This window comes from Heliconius melpomene, chromosome 9 (genome assembly GCF_056956725.1).
Source record: "Heliconius melpomene rosina isolate 202511_hmr_F chromosome 9, ASM5695672v1, whole genome shotgun sequence".
NCBI classification, from domain to species: domain Eukaryota; kingdom Metazoa; phylum Arthropoda; class Insecta; order Lepidoptera; family Nymphalidae; genus Heliconius; species Heliconius melpomene.
In genome coordinates this window covers 6,310,704-6,328,490 of record NC_140397.1, presented here as the reverse complement: position 1 = coordinate 6,328,490, position 17,787 = coordinate 6,310,704, and the positions used below count along the sequence as shown (strand labels likewise).

Here is a 17,787-nt window from a genome sequence, read left to right as displayed (position 1 = left end):
CATTTTTTAATTATATTTTGAATACTAACACATTTATAAATATTGTAGCAACATTTACAAAAGTTTTTTTGTATAATTATTCGATTCCTAGCAAACAAAACCTGTGAAAAACAACAAAAATGGTGGTGGTTTTTCATGCTTTTCCAAAAAATATAGTTTTACTACAATAACGTTAATATGAATTAAAATATGTTATTTTACGTTATTCAGCAAAATAATTTAAAATTGTGATTCTTTATGACTAAAATGATATAGATGTATGTATGTATTAACGAAATATTAAAATAACAGTGGATAATACCTTGGTGTTGGGAAACTAAAAAAGAAACCTTAAACCTAAGAAATTATTATGGCTAAAGTTGAACAACCGATATTTATTTTGCCTAAAAAACGCAATGGGAAAAAACCGAATGCTATTGCTGGACATGTCGATCACATAATAACTGTTCAGGTTGGTATCTAGGAATAAATCAAAATAAATATGTTAAATTTTAATTTCATCACAATGAGATAAAACTTATTTGCCCAAACTTCCTACTTTAATTACCTTAACAATTTAGTTTGTAGTTAGTTTGGGTAGTGTAATAAGCTTTTTATTGTTTCTTTTAGGGGGCTGCAGAAACTGATATACCAACTAAATATAAAAATGGACTATCACCAGTTTCTGAACATGTTGTCAATGGCATTATCCACTCAACAATGGAAGGACTTAAATCTAATATGAAAATAAACTTACCCATCATAAATGATGTAAATGACGAAGAAATCAGTGAAATCAATCAAATATCTGATCAGAAATCTCAAAAAAATGGCTACCAAGCCCTGTCTACTCTTAGTAGCAGCCGAGAAATAATTGACTTATCTCCAATATATGAAAACTCTTCAGATGCATGCTCTAGCCATGGAGATATCAAAGAAATCAATGATAATGACTTGCAAAGGAGCTGCAAAATCTTGAATTCTGATACCTATGAAAGTTCTTGTGCTACACCAAACAGCATGTCTCAAACTCAATCTGAGAATAGTTTTGAAATGGGCCCCCTAACAGATAGCCTAAAAAATAGTGCTAAGAGGCGTAAGCGAGTTAACATTACTGCAGGTATAATGGAAACTGATCATACTGATACAGAAATTACTGCATTGAGAATTGAATCTGAAGGCTCCATTTCACCAGAATTTTCTTTATCAGAAAATAAAGAGGGATACTTAACAATGACAGGTACTATTAAACGAGGAAAAAAGAAAGGGCAGAATGTGGATGTGAAACTGAATATTTCAAGAGAGGAACTTGAAATTATAGAGGCGGCTATTGTCGCAGAGGAATACAACAAAATGGATGTGTCAAAGTGCTCTCTGTATAATGGGCCCCATATATTTCTATTCAGTTTGGTCTGTACACCCTTTGTTGCGATTATATCAGCTATGTATTCATTTTATATGGGTACAATGGCTTGGTATAATATTTTTACTCATGTCACAGAAAATTTGAGCTGTTTCAAAAAAATGATGTTAGCACCCATTGTGATACTATCATACCCATTTTTGATAGTAATTTTTACTGTAGGCCTCGGTGTTTATGCTGGTATAGCTCAGCTTACATTTAGTGGGGCAAATTGGTGGAAGGATGTCTCAGATTTTGAAAAAGGGTTTTATGGCTGGCTATGCAATATGCTAGGTATGTCTGAATGTAGCCCATATGAAGTAGTTGTTTTGATGGATGTCAAACCGTAAAACTAGTCTTTTACTCCAAAATATCAAACATTGTTATTATTATAGAAAGTTAAATTATTATTAATTATTAAAGGTGAATAATTATTTTCATAATTTTTAGAAACTTCTAGTACAAATTTTGTTAGTTACTACTTCTTCACAGCAATATAAGTCAAACAATCTATTTCTACTAAAATTATTGTTCAATCATAACTTTCTATAATAATAATAATAATATAGATAAATTAAGTCAAATATATTGATGCATTAATTATGAGCATCATTTAGTGTCAGAAATATTTTTTCTATTTATTTGTGCCATTCCAATTGCCACTGCCATTTTTAAGTATAGATACACAAAGATTATTTATATTAAGCTTTAAAAATATTATTTACATTTTTAACTATTCTAGTCAAAACTTACCATGAAAGACTTTTTTAATTTAAGTTATTATTTTTAATAAGATGAGATTATGGAAAGCTTCAAAACAACTTTGATAAATGTATATTGGGATCAAATTTGGAAAAGACAGGTTTTTTATAACATTTTGAACATTTTTAAAATTTAGATATAAGATTTTTTAATAAAAAATCTATTAACTTCTTTTGCTAAATGCTTCCACTTTGTTAAATGGTTTTATAACTTTGTAGTCGTAGTTACGGGCCATCCATAATATGTTTATCATAGTAGGGTAGAGGGAGTTAATGAAGGTTGACTCCCTCCACCCTACCATGAGTAAAGGGGAGGAGGTGGTGTAAACTTGCAAAATATGTGATTTTCCACTAGAGTCTGCACTAGAGCATTTATAGATAACTCCAAGAACGATCTTAAGACACTGTTTTTATTCATAGATTATTTAGACAGTGTCTCAAGAACACTCTTAGAACTGAGAGTGGTTTATAAATACAAGTCAAAGATGTGACCAGTTGTGACAAGGTTGGAGGTCAAAAAATATGACATTTGTTGACACAATTTATGGGTGGTCCCTTTTGTATGAAATATTTTTTCATGTAATATTATTAATATTTCATGAAATATTTCCATAAAATATTAATATATTCAATGATTTATATTAAAAAATATCAATTTTATTCAGGCAATTCAAGTATTATATAAAGCAATTTGCAGAGGGTCTCGTAAAATACTATGATGTATTAAGGAAGAAGAGAAAAAAGGTCATGCTAGATTATTTTTTATTTACAAGAAACAGAATTTTAAACTTTTGATAATATTGAACTAACTACTACTAATTTCCAGTTTTTCTTTTTGTTTTACGAAAAACCCATATATACTATATCATACATGGTTTTTCCAAAGAAAACATAAATTATCACTAGTTTCTTTGTAATATTTAAAGATGGGAAGGAAGGAAATATTACCATGCATTTTATGGAAGGGTGTGTTGAAAATCTTCAAAAATTGCATTACATAATACTTGAACACTCCCTGCTAGCTATCTAGACCTAGTAATATTTAATGTCAATATAATTCCAACTTTGTACTAATTCATTTTAATATAATTTTTATAACAGGATTTTACATCCTTAGGTACTAATTTCATAGATATATTATGAGTGTAATCATAGGCAATAGCTAGTATATTAATATTATAACTGAATGTTGACATATTTATCCATTTTATGATAAAATAAATAAAGACTAAATGTAATGCTTAGGGAAATTTATTGGGTTCTCATATCACGCTTAAGCAATTTTATAACCGAAGTCATATCTGCTATGATATATTATATACTGCCATAATTATTATACATAATCATGTTTTATAGTATAAAGACTGATGTATTCTAGTCACTATTGTGTCCATTTTTACATAATAAAGCGTTTTATAAAATAAATGGTTTTACTACACAATATCTACAGCAAAATATTAACATTTTCACAACACCTAGTTTATTTCAACTTATGAAGTATCTTTAGATTGTTCTTGATCTTGTTTAGATTGGCTACTTTTTACTTCTGTATCTATTCTCTCCTTAGCACGAACAATTTTTGATTGTAAATAAAAAGAACCTCCTTTGGCTTTATCATTTACTGTAAATAGATGTTCGTAATTGTGCTTAATTTTTTCTGGGTCTAATTTTTCTATATTGAGAATTTGCATGGCTTCTTCTAGAGTTAGTCCTGTTGATGCATTTGCAGCAGCTCTTCGAGCACCTTGTGTTCCTCCACCAGCTCGTTTCGCAGCTTCTTGCGATGCAGCTAATTCTTGTTTTAACGCTCTTGCAAATGCTCTACCAACGACTTGGGCTCCTAAGACTATTATTTGAGCAATATATTTAGCCATTTTGCATTAAGTAATAAAACGATTTAATATCTATTGTCATTACAAAATCCAAAAAATATTTAATAAATTCTAGGTTATGTTATTGAATGTCAAATCTCGTTTGACATTTCACTTTGTCAATGCATAAAGAATGCAGTTTTTTTAAAGTTAAGCAAAACATTATATTAAAATGTTAAATAATATCACAAATAATAAGAAAAAATAATATATCAAATAATATGAATTCATAGTCATTATAAATAATTCTAATATTACGTAAGCATTTAACCAAAAGTTTTTAAAATTATCAAAAGAAAATTAGCAAAAAATATAAATAGATTAGTACAAAAAAAATATTCTTATAAACTATGTGAAATTAATCCATTTCTTATGCTAAAATAGTAACTTAAACGATTGTTTTTAATCCATTTATTGTTTTTTATTGACAGTTCTCAATAATCATAAATCATTATCAATGGTTTGTTTTATGTTTGTCGTTTGACAATTTTGTGATGGCCACGCTTGACGCGAACTTGTGTTTTTGAGATTAGAATTAATTGAGATCACGTCAGAAGAGGTCATACTTCCAAATAAATCTCCAAGGAGCTATTGAGGCGGTCACCGTTAAAAAATAATTTTCAAGTTTACTAAGCTTCAAAATCAACATGACTCTGGGTACCTACAACAGACATCAAGCCCAGCGAAAAAAGTAAGAAAACTACCTTATATCTTACAAATGTTATTAAATTTTAAAATTATTTCTTTTATTTCTAATTTATTTTATGATTTATATGTGCAGGCAGGCGGCATTGGCAGCTGCATTTCCGCAAGGCATACGCTGTCAAAAATGCCTCGAATATGGCCACTGGAGCTATGAATGCAAAGGAAAACGCAAAATGCTCGTGCGTCCATCGCGCTCTCAAATATTGAAGAAAAACTTAAAGGCAAAGCAAGATAACGATTGCAGGTGAGATTGCAATGCAAATAACCCTACCATGTAGGATTTTTTTAGGGTAACTAATTATCGTTCTACCCCCAAATTATTATTCAATAAGTGTTAATATAAAATTATAATGTTTGTGAAACTGACAATGTTTTATAATCAAATTTCTTGTTATATAAATTGATTTATAGCATTGTTTTATTATTTTAAAAAAAATAATTTAACTTACATGACAAATATTAAATAATTATCAATGAGGGTAGGCATACATTATTAATTCAAATTAGTAACTGTAGAATAAGTTTTATACTTGGCTCATATCTGAATTATACTTACAATCTATGTTTACTGACTATCACATCCATTGGCCGCCCATCATTTATATATAAGATAAGGTGATCTTATTGGCTATCATCCTGATTTCCTTTTAGCCTGTCTATGTCTCTAATCTAAAACTGTTCAACTTCCATCTATTCCCCAGTATTGCTGGTGAGATTGCAATGCAAATAACCCTAACATGTAGGATTTTTTTAGAGTACCTAATTATCGTTCTACCCCCAATTTATTATTCAATAAGTGTTAATATGATATTATAATATTTGTGAAACTGACAATGTTTTATATCAAATTTCTTGTTATATAAATTGATTTATAGCATTGTTTTATTTTTTTAATATAAATTAATTTACCTTGCATGGCAAATATTAAATAATTATCAATGAGGGTAGGCATACATTATTAATTCAAATAAGTAACTGTGGAATAAGTTTTATACTTAGATCATATCTTAATTATATTTACAATCTATGTTTACTGACTATCACATCCATTGGCCGCCCATCATTTATATACAAGATAAGGTCATCTTATTGGCTATCATCCTGCTTTCCTTTTAGCCTGTCTATGTCTCTAATCTAAAACTGTCCATTACTTGTTCTAAAACTGTCCATTACTTGTTCCATTACTTCCATCTATTCCTCAGTATTGCTGTATTCTTCTTTGTTGTGAGTTTTTAAGAGAATTATAGAGCTTTTGTTGTTATTATATTGCTAACTTCTGGGACCAGATATCAGTACCATAAAACTTGACTTTCATATAAACACATTAATATTTCCTAATGACAATGATGAAGCAAAAGAATATAATTTTTTCATCTATTACAGCAATGGTAAATGCTCATTGCCAGCCAAAAAGAAACGAGCTGAGAGTAGCTCCGAAAGCTCCGGAAACAGTTCATCAGATAGCTCATCTGATTCATCTTCAGGAAGCTCGAGCTCCTCAAGTGACAGCAGCAGTGACTCGGAGAGCGACAGCAGCAGTGAGTCAGGCAGTGGATCCGAATCAAATAGTGACTGCTAAAACATTATTTAGAATTACATTATTTAATTTATTTTAATTATATTGTATATTTTACCATTTAAATATCCTGTCTGTCTGTATAATTTAAGTTCTAATGCGGCTTGAAGTCGTGAATGTAACTTTGAAATGTATTTGTCGTTTTTATAATTTTTTGTTTGTTTCGAAATGTGCATTTTTTAATTTTATGTGTCTAATCTAATAACATTCAATAATTAATAGCAATTCTTAAAACCTTTCTGATTGCTATGGACAACTAGTCTATTATATAAACTATCTCTTTCTAGAAAGCTAACCAACATAAATAAGCTGTAACAAATAAGATAAGAATTTCAACATAGCTTGACAAGAGTGTATGTCTTCGTTATCAAAGTGCTTGTTCAGCTCCCAAGAGACACAGGTTTGGGGTCCTGCTATGTTCAAATTTTTATATGTTTTCTACAAATATAAAATCTTTCTATTTTTCATCTTTTAGAGTAAATAGTGCAGCTCGGTGTTTAGCTGTTTATATACCATATGAATGTCTATTAAAAAATACTCATAAAGTGATTGTTGTAATTTGGTGTCCATTCTAGAAGATTCCTTTATTCTTATCTGTTTTTTCTTTTCATTACTAACTTTCGACATTTCATTTTTAGTTAGGATTTTTTGACAGTTATGATGCTGGTCATTTAAAATTTAGTATAAGACATTTTGTAATACATTTAAAATTTTAAGTTTAAATTTACTTAATTATTTGCTAACAATGACTTATTTGTAAACAATATATTCGATCTTAATATAGGCTTGTAAAAATTATTGTAAGTTAAATTTATTTATTGTTTAACAGTAAATAAAAATTATTTTGTATTAAAATTTATTATATAGATTTTTAATAAATATTTTGTGTGATTTTAAATATCTTTATAGTATTAATTATATTGTGTAATTTTAGATAATTATAATTTTAAATGCTGTAAAAACTTGCTGATATGTAGTTTTTAAAAATATAAACTATTGTAGAAGTGTATTAATCTATTTTACTATATATTATATTTAATTGAGACTGTATGTAAAATGTTTTCGGAGTTAAATTGTTTTTATTTATTTAGAAAAAATATGATGGAATTTGAAATAAAATAAATTAAAGAATTTCAATATATCATGCTTTTATTTTGTAAATCGGCCAAGACGGATTTGAGATTCGGATATTAATCAATTAAAATACAATTCAAGATATACACACACACACACAAGATATACACACTGATATAGTAAGTCATACTATATTTTATTATTGTAGGCTTGTTTATTTATGTTTTTCAAGACATTCCAATCCGAAAATAATAGTTTTCCAGACATTGCATGTTGATCATAGGAGGACAATACCGCACTTCATTTTCTAACCAGAGCAAGGAAAGAAAATAAATCATACTGCGCCGAGACAGCCACATTTAATTCACAATATATTTGATATAACTAACAAAGTATAACAGAATACTTGTGATATATATTAATTGGTCATTTAAACTATTCAATAAAATGCATATGAAACAAATCGATTTTTTAAGAAGTTTTATTTACTGATAAATGATAATACAAAACGGTTACACTAAGCTTACATATAAATTTGTACTTATTCTAAGCCGTATTCAACAAATATCGATATTGTGGCAAATAGGTGGGTATAAAAACAAAATTATGTAAAACATCACAAACAAAAACAACTGATTCAATCAAAAAATTAAGTAAATTTATAGAATAATATGCACAAAAGCTTGAATTTCAATTTATTTAACATATTTGTTAGGTAACAAAAATATTTTAGTCATTTTCCTTTTATTTATTAACTTTTTAAACAAGTGAGTCTTTTACATTTACAATTTAATAATCTACAAAGTCCTTGAGATAAATTAATATGTAGAACAAATGCGACAATCAATTACAGTTGTTTTCTCACTCAATTTCTCACAGTTATTAGAGGTTTATTAGTTTAATTTTTTCACGTTATATATATATACATAAGTATATATAATTACTGTTGTTAACGTAAAACAAAAAAAAGACGTAAAAATCAATTTAAATTAATTTTTTTCGAAGTCTGCTCCAAAAATAATTATTCGTTCATTTATTTTATAAAAAGTCAACAGTTACTTAGAATATATTTATGTTCTTTTTTCATATAATCATATAAAAAAATAAATTTCATATAAAGAAAATGTCGACGGGTGCGGGTTCGGTTTTCACTCGGGGAAGTAATAATAAGAAAAAATAAAACAAATTAAATCATTATTTCTTTGTCAGTTCTCCTCCAGGGATAATAGTGTTTAGTTTAACAAAAAAATAAACATTGTTTATTTATAATTTATAACAAATACAAAAATTAAACACACAAATTACGATGTACTAGGAACATCGAGTAACGTATGAATAATGACTTTCCTCTTTTGTTCATAGCTAAAATTATTCATTTTAAATATTCTACTTTCATAGAAGGGTTTCAAATCGCTTATATTTATCTGCCTTGCCCTTTCTATTAGATCCCTTTCAGAAATTTCTATGGTGGACTGAGAGTGGTTGTGTAGTCCACGCATGTAGGCGAGCTGGTCCATTGTTAGTTGGCGTAGTATATAGTATAGAAGTTCACTGTGATCTTTCTTGTAGGATAGGTATTTCTGGAATGTCTGTAAAAGAAAAAAAAATGTTAATTTCATTAAATATTTAGGTTGTTTACATATTATTAATAAAATAAAAAATTAAATAAAAAAAATGTTTTAAAACTGGCATCGTGAAATTAATATATGGTAGATATGTATATGTGACTAGCGGACGCTCGCAGCTTCGCTTGCTTATTTAAGGGTGAATTTTAATAAACCACGAAACATGTGAATGAAATGAAATATTTTTAAGAGTCTAAATTTCAAATTTTATAAAAATCGGTGGCGATTTAAAGATTTTTCCATACAAACTTTCAACCCCTTATTTGCACCCTTAGGGTGTGAATTCTAGAAAACCATGAAACATGTGTTTAATTATATACGTTTAAGAGACTGAATTTCAAATTTTATGAAAATTGGTGACGATTTAAAAAAAACCTATACAAACTTTCAACCCCTTATTTGCACCCTTAGGGGGAGAATTCTAGAAAACGATGAAACACGTGTTCAATTAAATACTTTTAAAAATCTAAATTTCAAATTTTATAAAAATCGGTGTCGATTTAATTTTTTTTCCATACAAACTTTGAACCCCTATTTCACCCCTTTAGGGTTAAAATTTTTCAAAATCCCTTCTTAGTGGATGTCCAGATTACGAAAGTAAACTTTTGTCCAAATTTAACATTTCTACCATCAGCGGTTAAGGCTGTGCGTGCCTCTTACCTCGGTCAGTGAGGACAAGTCCTTTTATATATATAGATTACATTTATTTTTAGTGTAAGAAAATGAAATTCGATATGATCAAGGTAATTTCTTGTTATAATTAAATTAGGTGAAATAAACATAATTTTATCTTTCAATTCATAACTGATTAAGGACTTAAAATATTTTAATGAACATATTAAAATTATGCTAAGCTACGTGTCTGTCTGTTGAGGCGGTCATAGCGCAGTCTGACAGCGTTGTTGTAAACACGACGGTTGCAGGGAAATCATTCCCCCGATGAGGAACCAAAGATTGATTTTATTTACAAGAATGAAATTTCTTCTTTATTACATAAAATATGCAATATATATATTAAAAATAACTTGCATATTTAAAAGGCACATTTGTATAATTATATTATATCAATATATAAATGCCAATTCCGTCCATATTATTACATTAGTCAATGCAGTATTACAAAAACAATTACAGTACGGTCAACGAGTCGTGGTCTATCTATTACATATGGTCAAAATCTAGCAAAAAAATTAATAAGTGATTACTCACTTGTCTCATAGCCCGCATTACACTATATTTCTGCGTTTCCACGAAGCTTTCCAACATAGTTCTTATAGCCAGATTGACGTCGTCTTCGTTGACTTGGGGGCGTAGATGGATGCGGGCGTGAGCTTCGCTCATACGAATAACTAGAAAGAACAGTTATTTCTTATAGTTAATTGTGTTAATTTATTTTTTTATGCCTGTATCCTGCACATATTAGGAAACCTATTATCATACCAGGGAAATTACGGTTATAGAGATATTTCTAGATTAGATAGATAGTAAGTTTATTTTTTCAGCGTCAATGTTTACAAATGAATAGAAAAAAAAAATACTTCTGAGTGGATATCGAACTAACGACCGTCGGTTACGGTCAATTTGGTTGCAATGGAATGGACTCTTTTGGTATGGACAATCGCGTCTTATTGGCCTGTGGCAGTGTATCAATAGTTAAACATACATCATCATTATAATTAAATCTCTAAATGAAAAGAATAAAAACTGTAAACATGACAGGTTGTGGGTTTTATTCACAATCGAGGAAATGAAGTATATAATTTTTTTTTCTGTGTTCCTAGCTACATACAGAATATAAGCATGAAACAAATAAATACTAGATCATTAAATGAATAGTGTAGCTTACCAGATTCTATGTGTCTCACAGTGATGGGTAAGCTGCCGGTGGCAAGAGATTCCTGACGTAGTTGACTGTACATTTTTGCTACTTTATCTTGATCCATGTTCTAAAACAAAAAAGTTTTTTTAGAGTCCTCCTTTAGTATTAAATAAAACAAGGAAAGAAACATTTAATCTAATATTTAAAACAGAATAAACTTAAATATTACATGTAAGCAAAATAATAATGATTATTAAATATAACAGAAATCAGAACTGGAATCGATCCCACAACCGTCACGTCTATTAGGATGCTGCGGCTCTTATTTAATAATTTAATTTTCCCTCTCTGGCGGCTAAAAGGCTAAGCGGCGGCTTTGACTTCCATCACTCAACACGCAATGTCTCGCGAGAATCCATCGGAAGGAGAAAGGAAGTGTCACTATGGAAAACAGAGTGTTTTAACAATAAAATCCCATATTTTCTCTGCCTATCTATATGTAGAATACAGGGTAAAGCTGAACAAAAATAATTAAGATTATAATTCTCTTCTCTTATTGTATACCTGTAATTTGGGATGAACATTTTCTCTGGCATACACAATATATTTCTTGAGGATATCTTGTGGCAAAATGAAGTCGCTGTCCGGAGTGGAATCTTCTAGAGCTGTGCCGCGTTGTGTTGGGTGATGACGAATGTGGGAGCTCACGACGAACCTGTTAAAAATTAACACAATAAAACCTGGTGAAGTGGGATGTGGATAAGCAGAGAACCTCTGTTATAGAGAATTCAAATGAAGTCCCGGCACTTTATCATCAAAATACATCTGTTTTTATTCAGCTTCATGCTATACTCCGTATGGAGCAGGGTATACAGAGAAAGTTTAGTATTAAGACACTCCACTCCCCACTTTCTTTCTAATACTGAAGGCATTGAGGGTTGAGTGGCGGAGTTTAACTCAAAGAAAGACGCGGTTGTCTCGACAAAAAGGCAAAGAAATGAAAATCTTATATATTTATTTCTGCAATCGATCTACGGGATTGATTCTTACCAGTCATGTTTACAGTCACTTGTACTCCTACGCTACGACTAGCCTGATTGTCGTTTTTAATAAGACTTTTCGAAATTGGGTGATGTATACCACCGAATTTTTGGAGATATCGCGTGTTAAATGACAAAACTTAACACCACGCTTTGTCTTATTACCAGAGCAAAGAAATGAAAATAGTAATAATTTATACTATGATTATGGATTTTTCTAAAAACGAATTTAAATATAATTAAAACAATTGCAAAGAAAAAAACACTCACTTGGCCAAATGCGCGTCTAACATGGGGTCAGCCTCGTCCCGAACAACACATAATACGTCGAAACGAGATAAAATAGGTTCGGACAGATTTACATTCTCTGAGAACGTTAGTGAGGCGTCGTATCTACCACCTATAGGATTGGCTGCGGCTATTATTGAACATCTGGAAATATAATGTAAATATTATTTAAAGATATAATTCAATAGTCTCTATGTACATGTTAAAATATAAGGTTTATGTAAGAATGGAATAAAGAATCATTCTTAAAAAAGTTAAATAAAATTATAAATATGGCTTCAATCTATATCTCACATAATTTAATTATGATAAAAAATATATACATCAATGGAATTTGCACCCATAATGACATAGCAGTGATAGGACATGGCAAGACTTAAAAATTTATTTTTTCAATAATATAAACAAAAATCAATAGTCATTAAACTTTAGATTAATATTAATTGTTATTGATCCCCTCATAAATGATTTTTTTGTTTTAATTATACATTTTGTTAAACTAATCTATTAGACAACTTCAATCTATACTCCGCATATAATAGATTAGGCAAAATAATCTAATTGTAACATTACAATACTCCATACTTCTTGCACCACTGAATTCGAAACATTTCGTGTTGAGTGGCGGCACTTCATGCCGCACTTTATGTTGTTACCAAGTGAAGAAATAAAAATATTAATTATTTCATTCTTCCCAGTGGGAATCGAACCCACCGCCGTCGCGTTTAGTCACACCCTTGAGCCACTGCGTGACGACAGCCTTAACCTTCGTCTGTATCAAATTTTAAATTCAATTAACTAAAGTTATTAAATTTCAAATCACCTAGCATGCAGAGAAGTGACAATGCCAGCTTTAGATATAGATATTGACTGTTGTTCCATTGCTTCGTGGATCGACGTTCTGTCTTGATCGTTCATTTTGTCGAACTCATCTATAAGACAGACGCCGCGGTCTGCCAATACTAGAGCACCAGCTTCTAAGGTCCAATCTCTGTGAAAAAGAGTGTTAAAACTCATTATTATTATTTATAGTTCATGTAGTTATACATATATTTAAATATTTGTTTAAATGTATATTTTCATTATTTCGCTTTGGTGTTGAGATTTCTTGTTTACCCAGCTGTGTGCGGGATACATATTTTTACAATACTGAATTTTTATTTTCTGATAAAATACGTTGTACTTATAATATATTACTCAAATTTATAATTATAACAGAAAGTAATGAGAAAAACAGAATTTTTTGTATTATATTTACCTTGTAGTAGGGTTTTTTCTCACATAAGCAGTGAGACCGACAGCACTCGCTCCTTGCCCTGTCGTGAATATTGCACGCGGGGCTATCTAAATTATAAATAATTATATTTAAATATTTTTAATTACTTGTACAATTAAAAATGATTAACGCAATTCTCAACGGGACTGAAAACGCGACTGTTGTGGGTTCGACTCACACTCGGGGGAATGAATTATTTAATATTTACTTTCATTTTCAGTTTCTTGCTCTACAAGGTAGAGCGTTGAGTTTCCGCCACTTGCAACACGCAATGTCAAGGAAATTCGGAGGAAAGTGGGGAATGGGGTGCCTCAACATTAAGTTCTTTGGATTACAGCGTAAAGAAGAAAAAAATGATTTTTTAATCTCCATTTTCCATATATCCAGCACAATATATAGAAATTAAAAATATTATCTCACCACTTGTTCTATATCCATTACGATAAGGCAGCATAAAAAAAATAAGTTTTACTTTTTATGTTACAATAAATAGATATAACAATAAATGAAGAAAATTATGACACACGCAAATTCAAATGAGGCATTCAGTTTCAGTTAAGTGTGGAGATTGGAATGTCTTAATATCGTATTGTCTCTGCCTACCCTTCTATATACGGGGCAAAATATGAAGTAAAAAAATACATTATATTTACCTTTTCTGTATACTTTAAAAATTGTGATTTTGCTGTACCAGGATCACCACATATAAGGACATTAATGTCTCCTCTCACTTTGTGCTTTTCACCTAAAATAAAACAGATTTTCAAGTGATATGATAAATACATTTCACATTATTTATTAAGTTTCTACTAAGTCTTTTAAAAAATAAATTATTTTTCATTACATTAATATTCCAAATTGGAATCAGTTTTGAACTTAAGTGTTACGAATTTTATAATTTAAAAGACCATTATGACACAATGGAGCAGTGTTTTGTTTTAAGAGCAATAGTCAGCCCCACTCAGGAAAATTTATTTATAACTCCCTGTTCTGTGAACCATTGAATACTGCCACAGCAACATAGAATGACTCAAATTCAGACAGAAAGTCTTAAACGAAATCTCATTCTATGTGCCTATCTTTCTAGATCCCTATCTAGGGTAGATAGGGGTAGATAATCTAAATAATATAGTTAAAAAAATAAATGGTTTACCTGGATTTTTGGGTTCACCACCAAACAACGCAAGCGCTAAACCTCGTTTAATATATTCATGCCCATAAATAGATGGGGCCATACTTTTAATAATTCTTTCCCCAATTTGGGGATCTTTAGACAATTTTACAATGTTTTCAACATCGTCGTCTGTAAGAGATTCTACAATGTGTTTACAATCTTTTACAACTATATAGTTTGCTATTATCACAGTTGCAAATACTGGGAAACCCTGGAATATAAAAATAAAGAAATGATTATATTTTAATGGAAATTATTAGTTTTAAGAAAAAAAAAAGCAGATTAGCGATTTTTAATTAGACTTTCAAAAACCATACTAACCTGTTCAGTATTAAGAGAGCCATCATAATTATTGGTATATATGCCAGTCAAGTCCACTTCGTCGCCAGGCTTGCATCTATCGCAGAGATCGGCCAACAATATACAATCCTTGCTTCTCGGTATGCGACCTGCAGGTATACGACCGGGAGACTCTTGTATTGTCACTTTTTGGTAATTTCTGTATACTGTTTGTTCCATGTTCACCTGGAATTTGATTTTGATTTTATTTTATTTTAGATAAGCTTGCACTTTATAAGTGTTAACTCTCACTTTATGGTCTTATGGTTCTTTTTTATTTGTGGGAATATTTACATTTGTTCAAGATAAGTGAACTAAACCTGAATGTAAATGCGGCGGTTGTGGATTCGATCCTTATTTAGGAAAGTGAAAAAGTTTGTTTTTACTCTGACAGAACAAAGTGCAGTGTTGAGTAACATCACTCAAGATAATTTTATCTTTTATTTGTTCTTCATCATTTTATATTGAATGTGGGCGATAAGGGGATAATTTATTCTTACCCCTAAATTATTTTTAAATAAGCTATAATTTTAGTTTTTGTTTACATTACAAATGATTCACTCTAATAATATCCATAAATAATAAGAAATTTATTAATATATAATGGATATAATAGAAATATAATTCTAGACTTTTTAATAAATGATGTCTCTCACCATAAAAGGCCCAGCACTTTGACACTCCGGACATGAACCAGGCTTAACTTCCGAATTCTGCGACTGAACGAATGGCCCCAAAATGTAACCGCATCTATTACAATCATATTTAACAACCGATAACTGGGGCAAGACACCTGTTGTTGCTGTTATCACACCCACTGTCCTCACTAACTGGTTCAAATGGAGCTTCCGGAATGTTCTCAACTCTTCTATTATGGGTAAATCTGCTATTCTTACATGTATTTCTGATGTTACACGCTCATAACTGGGGAATATTTGCAAAACTATTTCTTTGGCTACTTCGTCAAATATTTGTAGCATTTGGAATGGGGCTTCCGGAAGGAAATAGGCTAAGACATGCTCTCTTTTTGCTAGTACGTTGAATTCAACATGGAATGATGCTTGATTATGTTCACACATTCGTCGTATGCGTTCTTTGTAGACAAATTGGCTTTTATTGTTTGTGTATGTTCGTAGGAAGTTTTTGAATCTGAAATAAAGTGGAGGTATAATTTAATGGCTATTTTTGCTTATATTTTTGTATTTTAGAAGTACTATTAATGGTTGATACCAGAAAAGAAACATATAAATTCCACAATAAAAAAAAATAAAAACACTCCTATAAATACAAATAAATTTTTACCTATTAGCAATTTCTGTTCTTGGTCCCAACATGGACACCCATTCTTTAGCAGAATAACCCTTAGTGTCCTCCAAGTTTTCAATACTCTCTATACCTTCTTCAACTTGTTCATCAGTACCGACTGCTGCTTTTTCAGCAGCTCTGCGTCGTTTAGCTCTGGGTGCATCTCCACTTTCTTCATCTGATTCATCTGTATCAATTAATAATAATATAAATTTTTTAAAAAGGCTTTTCAATTTATTTATGCAAATTTATAAGTCTCAACACTGTTCTTTTCCAAGGCAAATACAGTTTGAATCCACTATTATTGCATTAGGAAGATTCTTTCAGAATATTACAAAATAACTTGTTAAGTTATAGAAATCCAATATTCTTATATTACAATACTTTTAATATAAGCTTGATGATGAATTTGAGCTTGACCACATCAAACCTTTGCACTGTTCAGCATCATGTATCAACATTTTCCTTTATTATTTGTATGTAATAAAGAATTTTCGATTATTTGATTAAATTGTTATAGATAAAACTTGCCATATAATAAATCTCTATCATCTCTTCGCATTCTCCCTTCATCTCTGTCCCGTCTTTGAAGTTCTCTTTCAGCTGCCAGGCGGTCTTCCATAGACATTGCATCATAGTCATCATCATCCAAGTCCTCAGCATCATATCTGTCCAGTCCTGGCATTGGACGGTAATCACTAATGCAAAGTAAATAATAATTATATCAATCTTGTGTAAATATATTACTTGTATTGCATATTTTTTTGAAGCTATCGTGGGGCAGCACACACACAAGGGAATTAATTATATTAACATTTAGTATATAGTTGGTTGTATGTACCTCACAAGGAATTACTATATGAGTAAGTAAAATATATAAAAACTCTCTTTCTTTATGTTGTTATTTATAAATTTCTTTCATGTTATTCTTTTAAAACTATACAATTATACAAGATTGCAGATGGTTTTGTTTTCATGAGAAGAGATTTAATGCTTAAAATTTCTTAAGTACTATTGCACTTATTGTTTTTTTTTTTCCACCAAACTGTGTCATAACGACTTACGCTTCCATGTTATCATTAAAAAGTTCTTCTCCATCTTCTTCTTCCTCTTCAGCATTGTCACCCAGAATGGCCCCTTCATCCTCAAACATTTCATATTCACGAGCCGGTGATGTCATACGAGACTGAGCTCCATCTCTATCAGGAGTATCAGGTATCGGGGAACTCTGCGCACATAATAATATATTAAAAATCTATTGAAATGATAATTGAACAGTACTAAATTAAAAGTTTTTGGTTAACTTTTCGTTACTACACATTTAAATTATTGGGAAAAGAACGAATCACACATACCATTATTAAAAAGGTTAGTTTGTGATGTAAAACTTGAACGTAGAACTATAACTATAGCTAAGTACTTAATATTTAACAATATTTATTATTTAATAATAAATTGTCCGTTAGAACCTAAACGTCACAGACATGTTTCTCTGTTTTGTAATTTTAACTTGAGTTGTCAAAAAGCGCGCGAAGCTTGTCTGTGTCTGTGAG

The 17,787-nt window shown here is 30.2% G+C and overlaps 4 protein-coding genes across 4 annotated transcripts; 2 read left to right on the top strand and 2 right to left on the bottom strand.

Annotated features, from left to right (window-relative positions):
- Window positions 1-69: 69 nt before the first annotated feature.
- LOC146536379 (uncharacterized) lies at window positions 70-3,567 on the top strand. The gene is made up of 2 exons (XM_085190184.1): window positions 70-451; window positions 610-3,567. Exons 1-2 carry the CDS (start codon window positions 350-352, stop codon window positions 1,729-1,731), a joined length of 1,224 nt encoding a protein of 407 aa, XP_085046310.1. The 5' UTR covers window positions 70-349; the 3' UTR covers window positions 1,732-3,567.
- Window positions 3,378-4,140, bottom strand: blp (mitochondrial import inner membrane translocase subunit Tim16). The gene has a single exon (XM_085190187.1). The coding sequence runs from the start codon at window positions 4,014-4,016 to the stop codon at window positions 3,633-3,635; it is 384 nt and encodes a 127-aa protein (XP_085046313.1). The 5' UTR covers window positions 4,017-4,140; the 3' UTR covers window positions 3,378-3,632.
- A 316-nt stretch (window positions 4,141-4,456) lies between these two features.
- LOC146536377 (uncharacterized) lies at window positions 4,457-7,431 on the top strand. Its single transcript, XM_085190189.1, has 3 exons — window positions 4,457-4,704; window positions 4,795-4,962; window positions 6,102-7,431. Exons 1-3 carry the CDS (start codon window positions 4,661-4,663, stop codon window positions 6,295-6,297), a joined length of 408 nt encoding a protein of 135 aa, XP_085046315.1. The 5' UTR covers window positions 4,457-4,660; the 3' UTR covers window positions 6,298-7,431.
- A 402-nt stretch (window positions 7,432-7,833) lies between these two features.
- On the bottom strand, window positions 7,834-17,785 carry Mcm2 (DNA replication licensing factor Mcm2). The gene is made up of 15 exons (XM_085190188.1): window positions 17,590-17,785; window positions 17,299-17,462; window positions 16,766-16,932; window positions 16,232-16,421; window positions 15,586-16,078; window positions 14,912-15,115; window positions 14,570-14,801; window positions 14,070-14,161; window positions 13,399-13,484; window positions 12,964-13,131; window positions 12,123-12,284; window positions 11,377-11,527; window positions 10,840-10,939; window positions 10,203-10,342; window positions 7,834-8,957 (listed from the first exon to the last, which is right to left on the bottom strand). The coding sequence occupies exons 1-15, from the start codon at window positions 17,590-17,592 to the stop codon at window positions 8,670-8,672; spliced, it is 2,640 nt and encodes an 879-aa protein (XP_085046314.1). The 5' UTR covers window positions 17,593-17,785; the 3' UTR covers window positions 7,834-8,669.
- Window positions 17,786-17,787: the final 2 nt, after the last annotated feature.

What these genes read in the sequence shown, in the direction of transcription:
- LOC146536379 (XM_085190184.1), top strand. Translation starts at nt 350, where the DNA reads ATGGCTAAAGTTGAACAACCGATATTTATTTTGCCTAAAAAACGCAAT. An exon ending in ATCACATAATAACTGTTCAG is followed by an intron (nt 452 to 609) that starts GTTGGTATCTAG and finishes TGTTTCTTTTAG; the next exon opens with GGGGCTGCAGAAACTGATAT.
- blp (XM_085190187.1), bottom strand. Translation starts at nt 4,016, where the DNA reads ATGGCTAAATATATTGCTCAAATAATAGTCTTAGGAGCCCAAGTCGTT.
- LOC146536377 (XM_085190189.1), top strand. Translation starts at nt 4,661, where the DNA reads ATGACTCTGGGTACCTACAACAGACATCAAGCCCAGCGAAAAAA. An exon ending in CATCAAGCCCAGCGAAAAAA is followed by an intron (nt 4,705 to 4,794) that starts GTAAGAAAACTA and finishes TTATATGTGCAG; the next exon opens with GCAGGCGGCATTGGCAGCTG. An exon ending in AAGCAAGATAACGATTGCAG is followed by an intron (nt 4,963 to 6,101) that starts GTGAGATTGCAA and finishes CATCTATTACAG; the next exon opens with CAATGGTAAATGCTCATTGC.
- Mcm2 (XM_085190188.1), bottom strand. An exon ending in TGATAGAGATTTATTATATG is followed by an intron (nt 16,422 to 16,765) that starts GCAAGTTTTATC and finishes TAATTGATACAG; the next exon opens with ATGAATCAGATGAAGAAAGT. An exon ending in ATGTTCATCCCAAATTACAG is followed by an intron (nt 10,940 to 11,376) that starts GTATACAATAAG and finishes TTTTTGTTTTAG; the next exon opens with AACATGGATCAAGATAAAGT.